This window comes from Portunus trituberculatus, chromosome 49, assembly GCF_017591435.1.
Source record: "Portunus trituberculatus isolate SZX2019 chromosome 49, ASM1759143v1, whole genome shotgun sequence".
Classification (NCBI taxonomy): Eukaryota; Metazoa; Arthropoda; class Malacostraca; order Decapoda; family Portunidae; genus Portunus; species Portunus trituberculatus.
The window spans coordinates 147,484-165,795 of NC_059303.1; the positions used below are offsets into that span (position 1 = coordinate 147,484).

Below are 18,312 nucleotides of genomic sequence, written 5' to 3' on the forward strand. Positions count from 1 at the left end.
AGGTGAACTATAGTAAGAGAAATGAGGAAGTGATAAGTATGCTTATAACAGATGGCAAGAGGGACATTAATATTATAACAGTATACATATCACCCAGAACCAGTGCTTGGGAATATGAACAGTACCAAATAGTGATGAGAAATACTCTAGACAGAATGAGGCAAGAACTCATCAGAAAGGATAGAGTGATGATAGTTGGAGACTTTGATTGCAAAGAAATAGTGTGGGAAGACTACGAAGTGGTGAATGGTGGTGAGTGGGCAGAAGAATTGTTAAAGGTAGCAACAAATAACTTGATGACACAGTGGGTGAGATCACCAACAAGGTGCAGGGGACAAGATGTTGCAGCAAGGTTGGATTTGGTATTTACCAGGGAATCTCTAAAAAGAGGAAATTGAACATGTAAGTCCCTTGGGAAAAAGCAATCATGATGTCCTAAGCTTTGAGCTGGATACAGAATTAAGCACGAATAAGATTGTGGAAAGCAAGGAGGAAAAATTAAATTATACTACGGCAAATTATAACCATATAAGAGAGTTCTTCCGTGGTAACCAGGAAAGATATGCAATTGAAGACTGATGGATTTGTATAACTGCTGTGAAAAAGTTTGTGCCATATTACAGAAAGGGGACTTTAAAAATAAACAGTGGTTAAATAGAAATTGTGAAGAAGCAAAAAGAACAAAGAAAAGGCATGGAAGAAACTTAAGAAGACCCCCTCCCATTACCGCAATTATCATAAAAAAATCAACTCTTATAAATTACTCTGGAAAAAAAAATCTGCTGTTAGTAGACATGACAATGCATCATCCTACAAGTTTTTATTGCTCTACTCACTATGGTTGTCTCAGAATAATAACCGATAGTTGAAGAAGATTGTGGTAGCGGCAACTCGGGGAGGTGCTTTTATGTGTATTCTTACATAATGTAAGGCACTGCTCATGTTTTTATGTGTTTTCACATGTTTTCGTGTTTTCACCATATTGGCTGATTATAGTTACGTATGTTTTATCAGGCGTGGTGATGATGTCACAATAGCGGGTCGGGATCTACCTCCAACCTGTGCACTTTGCGCCTTGTCCCGCCTTGTCTATCACTTTTATCACTAAACTTTAGCTTCCTCTTAGCACCAGGAGCCATAGTTGTAAATAATAATTCCTTAAATAAGTAAATAAGTAAATACGTAAATAATTATCACCGCGACACGACGCTCACGCACCTCACAGAAATTTGCGGGATACTAGCTGGCTAGAGCGGTGTGCTTCCTGGGAGCCGACAGTACTACCATAGGACTACGTCATGACCAAATATAGCAGCACTACCAATGCTAGCGCGGTTTTTATTAGCGCTCAAAGTAGCTGTCCCATTTAAGGACTGTCGGAAGTGTTAAGCCGATTTAAGGCCTGTCGGAGTTTTCGGGTTAATGAAATTGACTGGTCCGTGGTATACCAGGAAAGAGATATGCAATTGAAGTACGATAAATTTATGGATTTGTATAACTCTGCTGTGAAAAAGTTTGTGCCCTATTACAGAAAGGGGACTTTAAATAATAAACAGTGATTTAATAGAAATTGTGAAGAAGCAAAAAGAACAAAGAAAAGGCATGGAAGAAACTTAAGAAAACAGTGATGTATTATCAAGGGAAGGCTACAAAACAGCAAGGAATAGATATGTTGAAGTAAGGAGAACAGCACAGAAGGAATATGAACAGAGGGTGGTGGAAAACTGTGATAGTGACCCAAAAGTGTTTTACAAATTCATAAATGGAAAACTAAATAAAAGGGAGGCAATAGAAAAGGTAAAAATGGGAAGAAGTATATGAAGATGCTGGAGATATAGCTGAAATTTTGAACGACAACTTTTGCAAAGTGTTTACAAAGGAGGAGCATTTTATGGGAGGAAGGCCTAGGGAAATAAAGCAAATGCAGGACATCATGGTTACTAAGGAAGATGTAAGGAAAATTATAAGCAATCTGGATATTAATAAATCAATGGGGCCTGATGGCATATCTGGGAGGTTGCTAAAAGAATGTAAGGATCAATTGTTGAACCCCATATTTGATATTGTGGAAACCTCCATACGAACAGGATTAGTCCCGAAAGAGTGGAAAAGAGCTGACATTGTGCCTATATATAAGAATGGTAGTAGAATGGAACCGCTAAATTATAGACCAGTATCGTTGACTAGTATATTGTGCAAGGTATGTGAAGAAGTAATTAAAGCTAAGTGGAGTGAGTATCTAGAAAGTGAAAACATTCTGAGTGAAAGGCAGTTTGGTTTCAGAAAAGGAAGATCGTGTGTATCCAATTTATTATGTTTTTATTCAAGAGTGACTGACATACTACAACATAGAGAGGGATGGGTGGATGCTATCTACCTGGACTTGAGAAAGGCCTTTGATAAAGTACCACACAATAGACTGATGTGGAAACTAAAGATGACTGGAGGAGTAAATGATAAACTAGCAAAATGGATGGAAAATTACTTAATGGGAAGAGAAATGAGAACAGTGGTGAGAGGAAGGAAGTCCGAGTGGAAGAAGGTAACCAGTGGAGTTCCACAAGGGTCAGTGCTGGGTCCCATCATGTTTTTGATTTATGTTAATGATATGCCAGTAGGAATTGACAGTTACATGAACATGTTTGCGGACGATACTAAAATTATGAGGAGAGTAAAGAATGTGGAAGATTGTAACAAGTTACAGGAAGATCTTGATAAAATATATGAGTGGAGTAAAGAGTGGCAGATGGAATTTAATATAGACAAGACCCATGTTATGAAAATGGGAAGAAGTAGATACAGACCAAACTGGGATTACAGGCTGGGTGATGAGAAAATTAAAGAGACCAATGAGGAGAAAGACTTAGGAGTAACTGCAAAACACTTTGTCACTGGAGAAACACATTAACAAGATTTTTTTGAAAACATACAACATGCTTCAAAATATTGGCCTTGCATTCCACTACCTAGATGAAGGAATGATGAAGAAGATATTATGTACCTTAATAAGACCCCAGCTAGAATATGCAGCATGTGTCTGGTCACCGCATATGAAGAAAAATGTGAAGAAGGTAGAAAGGGTACAAAGGCTGGCAACAAGGATGGTACCAGGACTCAGGGAGTTAGACTATGAGGAAAGACTGAGGAAGCTGGGTCTGACCACATTAGAAGAGAGAAGAACAAGAGGAGACATGATAACTATGTATAAATTGGTGAACAAGATTGACATACTGGACAGAGAGTTGATAAAGGTGACCACAAGTAATCATCTCCGAGGACATGGAAAAAAGCTGATAAAAGACATCTGTCTAAATGACGTGAGAAATTACAGTTTCCCGCATCGTAGCATTGATAAGTGGAATAAACTGAGCAGTCATGTCGTTGACACGGTGTGTGTCAATCAGATGAAAGAGAGATATGACAGGAATGGACAAGGAGACAGGACACAGAGAGCTTAGCTCGGGCCCTGTAATACACAAATAGGTAAATACACACACACACACACATACACACACAAGCATGGAGAGTCCAAGATAAGAAAGATAAGGCTGATTTTCAGGAGGTGATTCAAGAACAACTTAAAGAAAAAGAAGAAAATATGACAAGCAAAATGATAGGAATCCTCAAGACAAAAGAAAATTTAGTTAGATATAATACCTGGAGGAGGAACAGGAAGGATAAAGGGGGAGGGGTGCTAATAATGGTTTGTGATAATATATGTGTGGAAGATGTGCAATATGGTGAGGACAAAGGAACTAATGGGAGTAACAATAAAAACAGAAGATTTGAAGAAAAGAAAAATTATAGTTACATATGTTCCACCAAAGACTAATACATGGGAATCAGAAGAACATAAAGATATGCAAAGAGAGGTGATAAAGTGCCTAGATAACATGATAAGAAGAGATAGAAGAATACTCTTAGTTGGAGACTTTAACTGTAAAAAAATAAACTGGAGAAAGATGAAAGTAATGGATAATGCTGGACATTGCAGTGAGAAAGTGTTACAGTGAACTATGGTTAATACAATGGACCAGTGGGTGGAGTAGTCAACGAGGTACAGGGGGGAAGAAGAACCAGCGTTGCTTGACCTAGTTTTCACAAAGAAACCAGAGCCCCCTCCAATCATACAATACCTTAGTCCAATGGAGAGAAGTGATCTTGTGACATTAGAGATGCAAATTCATGACGAAGATGAGATAAGTTACAGAGATGACTACAGAGGAGAGAGATTAAATTATGCAAGAGCAGATTTTGAAAAATTAGGATATATTTTGCTGATATTGAGTGAAGTAATATGCACAGAAAGACTGTACAGTAAGCCCCCGAATTTAGCGAAACCTATATTTAGTGACTGTCTGGAAAAAGGCCAAGCCCTCAAGTTTAGCGATTTTCTCTCATTTAACGAATGTACCGCGCTACACTGTCCCGCCTCCCACTCGCTCTGAGCCAATCGCGTGTCTGTTTGGCCGTGACGTCAGCCCCACAGTGCCTCTGGCATTCCCGCTCGACACTTGAGCTATTGTGTGTGTTAATCCAGTGTGTGAACTCATTTTTTGTGCTCCAATCCGCGCTGTTTAGCGAGTTTCGCTATCACCGTGGCCTCCACTAGTGGTTCGGGGGGTGCTGATTCTCGTGAAGGTGGTGATGTTGCAGCTGTAAATGGGGACTCGAAATGGGGACTTTGGGCGGATGAAAGACTGATTGGTATTTTTCCCTATTTAAAATAGTATTCAAATTTGGCGAAATTCCAATTTAGCGATGGTTTCAGCAGACTAATAGGATCGCTAAATGTTGGGGCTTACTGTAAAAAGGAAATATGATATATTCTTACAGAAATACAATGAAGGAGTAAAAAAGTTTGTTCCTGTTTTTAGAGTTCAGAAAAAAAACTACATGCTTGGTACAATGCTAGATGCATACAAGCAAAAAAGGCAAAAGATAAAGCATGGAAGAAACTCTTAAAGCAGGGAAACGACTATAACAGATGGCAGTACAAAGATGCTAGAAATGAATATATTATAAAAAGGAGAGAGGAAGAAAGAAATTTTGAGAAAGATGTAGTGGATAAAAGTAAAGATGAACCCAAACTTTTCTACAAGTTTATAAATGGCAAAACAAAGAATAAGGAAACAATTGAAAAAATAATTAAAGAAGGGAAGACATATCAAACAGAGAAGAAAATATGTGAAATAATGAATGAGAGCTTCAAAATGGTATTCACTGCAGAAGATTTTACAGAACCTAATAAGACATTAGATTGCCAAGGATTACAGGAGATTGCAGTGCATAAAGAGGATACTGGAAGATTGTTGTATAAATTGGAAGTCAGAAAAGCAATGGGGCCAGATGGGGTATCAGGCTGGGTGTTAAAAGAATGTAAAGAGCAATTACTTGATCTAATTTCAATAAATGAAGGGAAAGTTCCACTAGAATGGAATAGAGCCAACGTAATACCGATATTTAAAGGAGGAAAGGCAACTGAACCACTAAACTATAGACCAGTGTCACTTACAAGTGTTGTAAGGAAGTTGTGCAAAATAATTATCAAAGAAAATGGGTTAAATTTCTAGAAGAGGAGCATGTCATATCGAACAGACAATTTGGGTTCAGGACAGGGCGGTCATGTGTATCAAACTTATTAAGCTTCTACTTGAGTTATTGCAGGACTTGAAAACAGAGATGGATGGGTAGACACAGTATACCTGGACATTAAAAATGCTTTTGATAAAGTTACTCATGGAAAACTACTTTGAAAACTAGAGAACATAGGAGTACTGCGAAAAACCTTGCTCGAATGGACAAGAGATTATTTGAAGGATAGGGAAATGAGAATTGTGATCAGAGATACAAGTAACTCAATTTATGCGTTTTTGTCATAACGCGACCGTAAAAATATTTTAATTAGTTTAATTTGCGCGATCGGTTTGCTTATATGCGATTTGGCCCAACCGCATTTTCAAACTGAGTACCAGACACAATTTCAAACTGTGTGCCAGAGAGTTCCGCAGCTGGCCGATAGGTGGGAGCTCCGGAGCCGGATCTAAGAAGCAGGTTGTTGTCTATGTTGGTACAGACAACCTCCATAGCAACTTCCTGCTCAAATAGCAACTTTTGTAAAATAGCATCCACAAAGATTCGTTGCTGTTGGTGGGTGGAGGTTGGTAACTCGTCTAAAAGTGCTCATTGGCTGCCAGGAGCTGGATCCAAGAAACTTTAATGTCAGAGCAACCTCCTGCCGCGAAATGGCATCCATGAACACTTGGAGGGACGGTGACGAGGTTGCTATCAGGTTGCTCTCAAGTTGCTGGGGTGTTACTGTCTTGTATATGCATTTATGTTCTCAAAACAACATTTCTATTAGCTTTTTCCAAACCTTGCCTCCAAGAAAGGATTGTTTTGTAATGCATAAAGTGAAATCTTACATGGAATACCAAAAAAATAAAGCAGAGATGAGATCAGCCACAGACGAATTACTAATGAAATACCGCGGTTTTTCATTAGTAATTCACTTATCACTCAGTGCTACGGAGTCGAGGTTATCCTCGTGGCACGAGCGTATATGAATGCTAAAATATGATATGCATTATAGCAGGCAATAGAGGAGTGGAAACAAATATCATGATGAAAGCAACACGCAAACTAAAAGGATCACAAGAAGAAGAAGAAGCGGCCGAGTCGCCTCATCTGTGGCCGATCTCATCTCTGTTTTATTTTTCGGTATTCCATGTAAGATTTCACTTTATGCATTACAAAACAATCCATTCTTGGGGGCAAGGTTTATAAAAAGCTAATAGAAATGTTGTTTTGTGAACATAAATGCATATATAAGACAGTAACACCCCAGCAACCTGAGAGCAATCTGATAGCAACCTCGTTACCATCCCTTTAAGCGTTCATGGATGCCATTTCGCGGCAGGAGGTTGCTCTGACGTCGTTAAAGTTTCTTGGATCCAGCTCCCGCTCTTCTCGTGCCTCATTTGCAGTCTGCCAGCACTGAGTACAGACGGAATCTCTTCAATCTGCCTATAATTCACCAAGATGGCCCCAAAACGTCCTTCATCTTCTTCTGCATGTGGGTTTATTTTTGATAAGTGGATTTTTGATAAAGTGGTAAAGCTCAGAGGAAGATGGTTACTGACTGTGGTGTGAGTGGTGAAGGCAGTGACGCAGTGAGTGTTTTGTTTACATATTATTTGTTTTGTTGTTTTCTCTTATTATTTTTTGCATTCTTTTATTATTTCTTGCTTTTCCCTTTGCGTTAAATACACTTCTAGTATTTAGAATGGTAAATAATAAAAACATGTTAATTTTGCCAAATAGAGTATTTTGTACATATTTTTTGGGACCACATCCTGCATCCCCCCTATTATCTATTATTCTTATGAGAATTACATGTTTGTTTTACGCAAATTTTGATATACCGTATTTTACGGCTTACAAGACGCACTTTTTTTTTTCCTAAAAAATACACTGAAAAATACTAGTGTGTCTTCCAAGACGAATATTGTATTGTAAGGCAGCATCCAACCTCAAGTGAGCTTGGACACTTGACCAATAGCGACCTGGATTTGTACGTTGAGTCATTACATTATGATGTTAGCTTTAGTACCATTTAATTTAGCCTTTTATATTATGTAAACTCAGTACTTAGGTGTTACAAGTATTTCCAATACCATAATCCTTCCTGCAGCCTACTCAGCGTGTGGAGAAAACAGGCCGCTCCATCGTCTCATTGCAACACACACATACATGCACACGAACTCACACACATCATGCCAGGTGCCTTTATACCTTTATTAATAGAACATCCAAGTGGCTTACTCATTCAAGCAAGAGTCAAAACTCCACTTGTGAATTGTATTCACATTGATAAAGCCTATGAAGCACGACTGCAAAATAGAATAAATACAAACTGCAGCACTGACGCATTCGGTTTTGGCGATCGGACAAGTGATTCCATAATGTAAACAACAGGTCCAAAACATGCCGTCGCCCGCCACTAAAACAAGAAGAGATGGACTGTTTCACTGTGTATATGTATTTACCTATGGTGTTTTTATTTATATAGTTTTAAATTTGTGGTGAATGCTCCAGCAAATTTGTAATGAGTGGTGAAACAATAGTGTCTTGCAGACTCCTTGCTTCTTATGTTTTTGTGTTCAGTGGTCGGGTATATGGTAAATGCGTTCTTGTATGAGAATGACTTTTTTTTTTTCTTAGAAATTTCTTTCAAGTATTAGGGTGCGTCTTCCAAGATGCAGCGTCTTGCAAGCTGTAAAATACGGTATGCGATGCCTCTTGGAACGCATCTATCGCATAAATCGAGAGTTGCCTGTACATACTCATCTTTGGATAAAGTAACTAGCGGAGTGCCACAAGGGTCAGTGTCATCCCGCATTATGTTTCAGGTTTATGTAAACAACATTCACATTGGGATAAACAGTTATACAAATTTATTCGCGGATGATGCAAAGTTGCTAAGAGTTATCAAAACCAGAGAGGACTGTCTGCTATTGCAGGAAGATTTAAACAAGATCTATGAGTGGAGCAGGAAGTGGAAATTGGAGCCAAGAAATGTCACATAATGGAACTAGGAAAGAGTAAGAGAAGAACGATACGGAACTATTTGATGGGAGAGGAACAATTAATGAAGACTAAAGAGGAAAAAGATCTGGGAGTGATCTTACAAGAAGAAAATCTGAGCCCTGATAAACATATAAACAAGATATTTGGTTTATCATATAAAATATTGACTAATATAAGAGTGGCTTTTCATTACATGGTTAAAGATATGATGAAAAATAATCATCACAATCATGATACGCCTAAGGCTGGAATATGCAGCAGTGGTATGGTCTCCGAGCTCTAAAAAGGATATAAGAAAATTGGAAAGGATACAGAAGATTGCTACAAATATGGTGCCGAAATTAAAGGACCTTACATATGAAGAACGACTGAAGGAAATGGGACTGCCAACCTTACAAGATAGAAGAGAATGCAGGGACCTAATAACAATGTATAAGATAGTAAATGATATTAAAAAGATAGAGAAAGAAGACCTGGTGCCTTTGACAGAAGAAGATGGAAGGACAAGAGGCCATGAAAAGATCAGGATGAGGCAGTGTGTGAAGGATATTAGAAAATACAGTTTTCCACACAGAACGGTGTAAAAATGGAATGCATTGGATAATGGAATTGTTACAGCACATTGTGTGCTTAACTTTAAAGAAAAACTAGATAAATGGAGATATGGAGACATGACACTATTAGCCCTGCTTGAACCCTGTACAATGCAACTACAGTAAAACCTCGCTTGACGAACGTCTCTAAGGACGAACAATTCGTTAGACAACCAAAAAAATTTGTCAATATATCGACACGGGACAAACGATATTTTGGGGGACGAACGCGATTAAATGGCTCGCCGGCTGGTGAGCTGTTTGTGTGATAGCCAACCCGGCTATCACACAACAACAAAACAAAACATAAGCACAAAAGAAAATAGAAACAGGAACATACGAAAAATATTACGTAACATAATCTCCGTGCCACCACGATTTTCTCTTGTTTTCCCTGTGCATGGTGATGTTACCGGCACGCTCTACTGTAGCTTCTTTGGCGTCATCCTTGTTGCTCTGGTGGCTCTCAGCGTTGCTGTCATCATCATCCTGGCCATGTCCAGGTACTGCAGATTGTGGCACATCCATCGCAGCTGTTTCATTGCTCGCCTGGCAAGGAACACCGCCCTACTGCCCGCTCCTCTCACACTGAGCATCACCTCCGAGGATCAAAGGAACTTCCTGGCCAACTTCCCTTCTTGGAAGTCCAAACTTGCTCCCACACGCATGAGGAAGTCAATCCCCAGCAGGCAAGGGTCTTCCAAGGCAGAGACGAAGACTGGCAATCTTTCCATGTTTCCCACACCGATGTTCACTATAACGGGGCTCCACATAGCGGCACTGACTTGTGACGCTACACAGCTGTTGTGTAGCTCTGGCACGCTCCTCTCTCATGACTGTCTTCTCGGATCTTGTCTGTCTTCCCCATCCTCCTCTCCTCCATTCCATCATGCCATCAACGTCCAGTCTCTCAAGTAAATAACCTTTTCTTTTTATTAATTTTATTATCATTTTGAAAGCATTTAGGTAAGTAAAACAATTTAGGCTTTTTATAATTATTTTGTTCATGTCATGCATACAATAAATGTCCATTTTGAATGGGTTTTATGGACAAAAGTATGATTTTTTTTTTTTTTGGGGGGGGGGTCTGGAACGGATTAATGGTATTTCATTACATTCTTATGGGAAAAATTTATTCAGGGGACGAACAAATCGGTTGACGAACAGGATTTAGGAACGAATTATGGTCGTGAGCTGAGGTTTTACTGTAGGTAAATACACACACACCCTATTGACAGTAATGAAGCCAGAAATGCAATCCTCCTCCTCTTTACTTTTGCAAGAGGGAAACTAACCAAGGGCAACAAAGAATTGAAAAAAAAGGCCCACTTCAAATGCAAGTTCCCAAGATTGGAAGAAATTAACTGAAAGACAGGGACAAATTTTGAAAACCCCTCTTAAAAGAAGTTAAGTCATAGAAAGATGGAAGTACTGAAGCAGCCAGGAATTCCAGAGTTTGGTTGTCTGACTTTGCTACCAACTCCCACGGACATGTGTGGCATCCCTTAGAGCACCAGGATGGTTCTTGTCTACTTCCTGATAATAAACTGTAGTATTTGAGTACCACTGATTAAGATGAATGTCTAGTGGAAATATGTGGACCACACCACTGTTGCATTCAGCCATGTGAGGTGTACGTCAGCAGATATTATTAAGAATTAGTTTGGACGGGTACCTGTGTTAAGTATACCAGTACTTAGTAGTTTGCCAGTATACCAGTACTGAATAGTTTGCGTATAATATTCTATTATAGGCCTCACCATATTTCATGACATCATTTTTTGCTCCCACCTTCCCTAATATATATTTTCTACCTGTTTTTTGTGCCTTTATTTACAATTGGTATATTTTGAATCTTTTTCCTTTGGAATCTCATTAATTTCTTTTTAGTTATAGAATAACATCAAATTTGTGTATGATGTCACTACGATTTGCCTAAGAATGGTATAAGTAATTAATATTCTCCCACAGGTCTCTGGCTCAGAAGTGGCATCCTGACCATTATGACGGAGAAGAGAAGAAAAAAGCAGAGAAAATGTTTATTGATATTGCTGCTGCCAAAGAAGTACTAACAGATGATGGTGAGTGGTCTGGAATAGTCATCTTTTGAATATACTTCATGTAATTTCACATTTTTTAATTGCAAATCACTAACTATTTTAACTCATAATCTAATTCACAGTGTACTAAGACAGGCAAAGTTGGCTAAATTCCAATTGGGTTATGTTTATTCATGGCCTGACCTGTAAAATGTGTGTATGGGAAGTGCAGTCCTGAAATTTTCTTTCTAATTTAATTCCTTTGGTGTGTGAAAATGTTGACCAACTTTTCTTACCAAGTGTTTCCTCAGTATTCAAAACAAGCTACTCATCATTTACTTAATACATTTACTTACAAATTATGTTTTACAACAACACACTTGTCTGCCATAATATAGAACATCTCCCAAACTGCTGCACAGCCCACAACATAGCCTTACTTTTTACCTCTCATAAAAAACTATTTGATAAAACAAGTGAATAAGAAAATTCAAAGGGCTGACAAGACGCTGACAAAACCACCTCCCCATCACACACACACACACGCACGCACGCATGCACGCACGCACACACGCACACACACACACACACACACACACACACACACACACACACACACACACACACACACACACACACACACACACACACACACACACACACACACACACACATAAATGACATGGTGGATGGGGTGTCCAGTTATGTGAGCCTATTTGCAGACGATGCAAAATTGTTAAGAAAAGTGAGATGTGACAAAGATTGCGAACTACTCCAGGAAGACTTGGACAGAATATGGAAATGGAGCTGTACATGGCAAATGGAGTTCAACACGACAAAATGCTAGAAAATAGAGTTTGGCAAGAGTGAAAGAAGAATCAGGAGTATATACAAGATAGGAAATGAAGACATAAAAAACAGTCATGAAGAAAAAGACCTTGGGGTGACAATTACCAATGACCTATCGCCAGAGAGACATATAAACAAAATAATTGGAGAAGTATTGAACTTATTGAGGAACATAAGAGTGGCGTTCGATATTTAGATGAAGAAATGATGAAGAAAATAATTACTGCAATGATAAGACCGAGGCTTGAATATGCAACAATACAGTGGGCTCGAACTTAAAGAAACACATAAGGAAACTAGAGAAAGTACAGAGGGCTGCAACAAAAATGGTGCCTGACTTAAGAGATTTGACTTATGAAGACAGACTGAAAAGAATGCAACTTCCGACCCTGGAAAACAGAAGAGAAAGGGAGACCTGATAGCAATATACAGAGTGATGATTGGCATGGAAAAATGGATAGGGAAGATCTGTGTATGTGGAATGAAAGAATGTCGAGAGGGCATGGGAAAAACTAAAATGGCCACTTATAGGAGAGATGTGAAAAAATATAGCTTCCCTCATAGAAGGGTGGAAGCATGGAATAGTTTAGACGTGGAAGTGGTCAACGCAAGGAATATTCATGATTTTAAGAAAAAGCTGGACATTAATAGATATGGAGACGGGACAACACGAGCATAGCTCTTTTTCCGTATGTTACAATTAGGTAAATACACACACACACACACACACACACACGGGGCCGGTAGCTCAGTGGTTAGAGCGCTGGCTTCACAAGCCAGATGACTGGGGTTCGATTCCCTGGCCGGGTGGAGATATTTGGGTATGTCTCCTTTCGCGTGTAGCCCCTTTTCACCTAGCAGTGAGTAGGTACGGGATGTAAATCGAGGAGTTGTGACCTTGTTCTCCCGGTGTGTGTTGTGTGCCTGGTCTCAGACCTATCCCAAGATCGGAAATAATTAGCTCTGAGCTCGTTCCGTAGGATAACGTCTGGCTGTCTCGTCAGAGACTGCAGCAGATCAAACAGTGAACACACACACACACACACACACACACACACACACACACACACACACACACACACACACACACACACAGAAGAAGGAAAGAAAGATTGGTTTAATGCAAGATGTGCTAGGGCAAAGGAGAAACGAGATGGAGCATGGAAAAGGTGAAGAAGAAACAGAAATCCAGAAAATAAGGAAAACTTCAAAACAGCAAGAAATGAATATGCTAAGGTGAGAAAGGAAGAAGAAAAGAACTATGAAAAGGACATTGTCGAAAAATGTAAGGAACAACCAAAATTGTTCTACAGATTCATAAATGGAAAAATAAGACAAAAAGAAACAATAGAAAGGTTAAAAGGAGAAAACGGAATGGTGGAAGACCCAAAAGTATGGCAGAACTGTTAAATAGTAAATTTCATGAGGTCTTTACTAAGGAATCCAAATTTGAAAGACCACAGGGTAATAGAGAGACTGTCTATATGAAAGAGATTAAAGTAACCAAGCTTGAAATAAAAAGTTGATGACGGAATTGGATGAGGAAAAGGCAATGGGACCGGATGAAGTCTCAGGCAGAATACTGAAAGAATGTAGGGAAGAACTAGCAAGTCCAATATACAACATCATAAAATGCTCAATAGAAAATGGAACAGTGCCAGTGGAGTGGAAAAGAGCTGAGGTGGTTCCCATATATAAGAGCGGAAGGAAGGAAGAACCTTTAAATTACAGGCCGGTATCACTAACTAGTGTAATATGCAAGATGTGTGAAAAAGTAATAAAGAAGCAATGGATCGAGTTTCTTGAAGACAACAAAATATTATCAAATAGCCAATTTGGTTTTAGAAAAGGTCGGTCATATGTGACAAATTTATTGAGTTTCTACTCTAGAATAGTTGATAAAGTACAAGAGAGAGATGGATGGGTTGACTGTATTTATTTAGATCTAAAAAAGGCTTTTGATAAAGTGCCACATGAAAGACTACTATGGAAGTTAGAGGAGAAGGGTGGCTTAAAAGGAAGCACATTGAGATGGATGAAGAATTACTTAAGGGGGAGAGAAATAAGGACGATAGTTAAAGATATGAAGTCCAAGTGGAGAACAGTAGACAGCGGAGTGCCACAGGGTCAGTATTGGCACCAATACTTTTTCTCGTATATATAAATGACATGCCAGAGGAGTGAACAGCTACATAAATCTGTTTGCGGACGATGCGAAACTGTGCAGAGTCATTAAACAAAAGAGGATTGTGAAATACTACAGGAAGACTTAAACAAGATCTGGAAATGGAGCAAAAATGGGAGATGGAATTCAATGTGGACAAAAGCCATGTCATGGAAATGGGAAAAGTGAAAGACGACCAGTGGGAATCTATAAGATGGGAGATGGAGTAGAACTAGAAAAGTAAAAAGGAAAAGGACTTGGGAGTGACAATGGAAGAAAATAATCAACCGGTTAGCCATATTGATAGAATTTTCAGAGAGACGTATAATTTGCTAAGGAATATTGGAGTAGCATTTCACTATATGGACAAGGAAATGATGAAGAAATTGATAAGTACTAAAATAAGACCTAGATTGGAATATGCAGGAGTTGTGTGGACTCCCATAAAAAGAAACACATAAGAAAATTAGAGACTACAAAAATGGCTACAAGAATGGTTCCAGAATTTAAAGGGATGGCATATGAGGAGAGACTAAAGGCAATGGATCTACCAACCTTGGAGCAGAGAAGAGAGAGGGATCTGATACAAGTTTATAAATTGATTAACGGAATGGATGAAGTGGATAATGAGAAACTGATCCTGAGAGAAGAATATGACTTTAAAAGCACAAGATCGCATAGTAAGAAACTAAGGAAGGGACGATGTCTGAGAGATGTTAAAAATTTAGTTTCCGCAAAGATATGTTGAGACTTGGAACAGTTTGAGTGAGGAAGTGGTATCAGCAAAGAGTGTACATAGTTTTAAAGAAAAATTGGATAAGTGTAGATATGGAGACGGGACCACACGAGCATAAAGCCCAGGCCCTGTAAAACTACAACTAGGTAAATACACACACACACACACACACACACACACACACACACACACACACACACACACACACACACACACACACACACACACACACACACATCGTCGATGGCGGAGGTGGTCGCTGAGCTCCAGAGCAATCATCTATAATTCTACAGTTACCTAAGAGTAACCAAGGTGGGAAAGGAGCTGGTAATGTTTGTCCCGTCTCCATATAGTCATGTTAACTGTTGATTAGCAAAATAATGTCCAGTGAAGGTAAATATAAACTGTAGCCTGCGTTTGAGCCATCAGCTGGTTTGTTTACGCTCTGCGCAACATGGCGGCCGTGAACTCGAAAGAGGAATCAGACTTCACAGGGTTTCAAGGAATAATGGAGAAGAGCGCTTATGTGAAGAAAATTCTGGAGTTAGAAGGTAAAATTGAAAACTGTTTGAAAAGTATGAGGGCCTGGAAACGAGTTATGACAATGTAAAGAAAGACTGTGCCGATATGAAGAAGGAAAATGCAGCACTGAAAGAGGAAGTTAAGCTAATTAAAGTGAATTGCGAAAATGTGGAGAATCTCTAGGAAAAGTGATGGAGAAGCAGGCTGAATGGAAAAAGTCAGGAAGTGGAAAGAAAGGAGGTAAATTACAAAGTTGCAAGTCTGGAAAAGGAAATCAAAGAGTCAGGGAGAAAACTTTGGGCCTTGCTGAAATTATAGATCAACAGATCATAGAAGAGAAGATAGCTGAGAAAGTGGTGAAGGTTATTAAGTCAAATGAGACATTGGTGAGGGAAACTGTAGACAAAAAGAGATGTGTGGTGATATTTGGTGTGGAGGAGGATAAGACACCGAGTAAAATGGAGAGAGAGAAAACATAAAAAGGTGATAAATAATATCATTAATGTGGTGCAGGAGGAGGAAAAGACCTAGTACAAGAAATAGAGGACTTCCATAGAATTGGAAAGTTCACAAGAGAAGGTATGAGGCCAATAAGAATCAAACTTAAGTCACAAAAGGATGTAGATGAATTGGTGGAGAAGTCATGGAGGCTAGCCCAGCAGGAAACAACAAGGAAGATTTGGTTGAGAAGAGATCTCGGTGAAAAGGAAAGAGAAATGTTAAATGAGTTGAGAAAGGAGGCTTTGAAAAAATGAAGAGAGGACAGAAGAGGAGAAGAAAGAGTTTTTCTGGAGAATCTTGGATATGAGACTGAGGAAGTGGTTCATAACCCAGAAAAGTACAGCAAGAAAGGACTAAAGAAACTTACATATGAGCGAAATGTAATGTATTCCAACATAAATGGAGTGATATCGGGATTTTAGAACTCAACGATTACTTGAGGGACAAGAACCCAGATATTGTGGGTCTTACTGAAACAAAACTGAGAGAGGAGAAGACCTGATGAAGGTTGGAGAAGGAAATATAATGTTTGGAAAAGAAATAGAGTAGGTAAGATGGGAGGAGGAGTGATGTTGCTGGTTAAAAAGATATAAAGGTGGATCAAGTGAAAAAGGTATGGGAAAGGCAGAAGTGCTAAAGATCAGAGCAGAAACTAATGAAGGAAAAAGAGGCACTACATAGTGGTGTACGTACCACCTAAGACAAATGCATGGTCAGTACAGGAATATGAAGAAATGATAAGTGATACAGGAACATGTCTGGAAGAAATGTTGGGTGGCTGTGAACGAACTATAATGATGGGAGATTTTAATTGTAAAGAGGTGTGTTGGGAGGACTGGTCAATGGAAGGATCAGAGACAACATGGGGAAATACACTATTGACACTGGCAATGGAAAATGTGTTAACTCAGTGGGTCAAAGAAGATACTAGGTTTGGAGGAGAGGGAGCATCGTCAAGACTGGACTTGGTCTTTAGTACAGAGCCAATGGTCATTGAGGAGATGAGGGTGGAGTGCCCTTTAGCAAAGAGTGATCATGCAGTTTTGGAGTTCAAGGTGATAGACGAAGAGAAATCTAGAAGAAATGAAGAATATAAAGTGGGAAGATGGAATTATGCCAAGACAGATTTTGGAAACCTAAAGAAATTCTTTCAAGAGACAAATTGGATGAAATTCAAGAGTGCTAAGGAGCAAATGAAAAGTGGAAGGAATTTATAAAAATATACAAAGAAGGTGAGAAAAATTTGTACCAATAAGACAACATAGAGAAGTTGGAAAGCAGGACTGGTTTAACGATAGATGTGAAAAGGCTAGAACAAGAAAAGAGGATGCATGGAAGAGGTGGAGAAGGAAAAGACGGATTAAGCAGTGGAAAGTTACAAAAGAGCAAGAAATGAATATGTGTTGATTAGAAGAGAAGAAAGAAAGAAACAAGAAAAGGATATAATTGATAAATGTAAAGACCAACCAAGGCTTTTTACAGACATGTGAACAACAACATCAAAAATAGAGAAAGTATTGAAAGTTTAGAAGTAAATGGAGTATGCAGTGAAGATCCCAGGAAATGGCAGAGGCTATGAATGGATGCTTTCGGAAGGTATTCACAAAGGAGACTGCTTTTGACAAACCACTGGTAATGGAACAGAAAGGGATTATGAAGGAGTTTCAAGTAACTGTGGAGGAGATCAAGAACATGATGGGGAGTTTAGAAGTGAGAAAAGCTGTGGGACCTGATGGGGTATCAGGATGGATTTTAAGAGAATGCAGGAGCAATTGGCAGAAAAAGTTTGTGAAGTAATTGATGCCTCATTAAGGGAAGGTGTAGTGCCCCAAGACTGGAAAAGAGCTAACATTGTCCCAATCTATAAATCAGGTAACAAGAGAGACCCATTGAACTATAGACCAGTGTCACTTACAAGTGTGGTAGCTAAGATGTGTGAGAGGGTGGTGAAGACTAGATGGACAGACTTCTTGGAGAAAATGACATACTTTGTGAGTGTCAATTTGGTTTTAGGAAAGGGCGTTCATGCACGACAAACCTGATATGTTACTATTCGAGGGTGATAGATGTAATACAGGAAAGAGATGGTTGGGCTGATGGAATATATCTGGATTTAAAAAAGGCCTTTGATAAGGTACCACACCAGAGACTGATCTGGAAACTTGAAATGGTAGGAGGAGTGCATGGCAGTTTACTAAAATGGATGGAAGACTTTTGGTAGGAAGAGAAATGAGAACAATAATTAAGGACAGACCATCAGAATGGGGATTGGTGGAGAGTGGAGTTCCACAGGGATCAGTGTTGGCACCAGTAATGTTC

General features: G+C 39.1%; 1 protein-coding gene across 2 annotated transcripts in view; it reads left to right on the forward strand.

The window, feature by feature from the left end:
* The window catches only part of LOC123499318 (dnaJ homolog subfamily C member 3-like), a 215,106-nt gene that overhangs the window by 137,665 nt on the left and 59,129 nt on the right, over positions 1–18,312 (forward strand). For both annotated transcript variants that reach the window (XM_045247138.1, XM_045247139.1), the window contains one exon: positions 11,154–11,263. In XM_045247138.1, the coding sequence (XP_045103073.1) occupies positions 11,154–11,263 (110 nt within the window). The remainder of the gene's footprint in view (positions 1–11,153; positions 11,264–18,312) is intronic.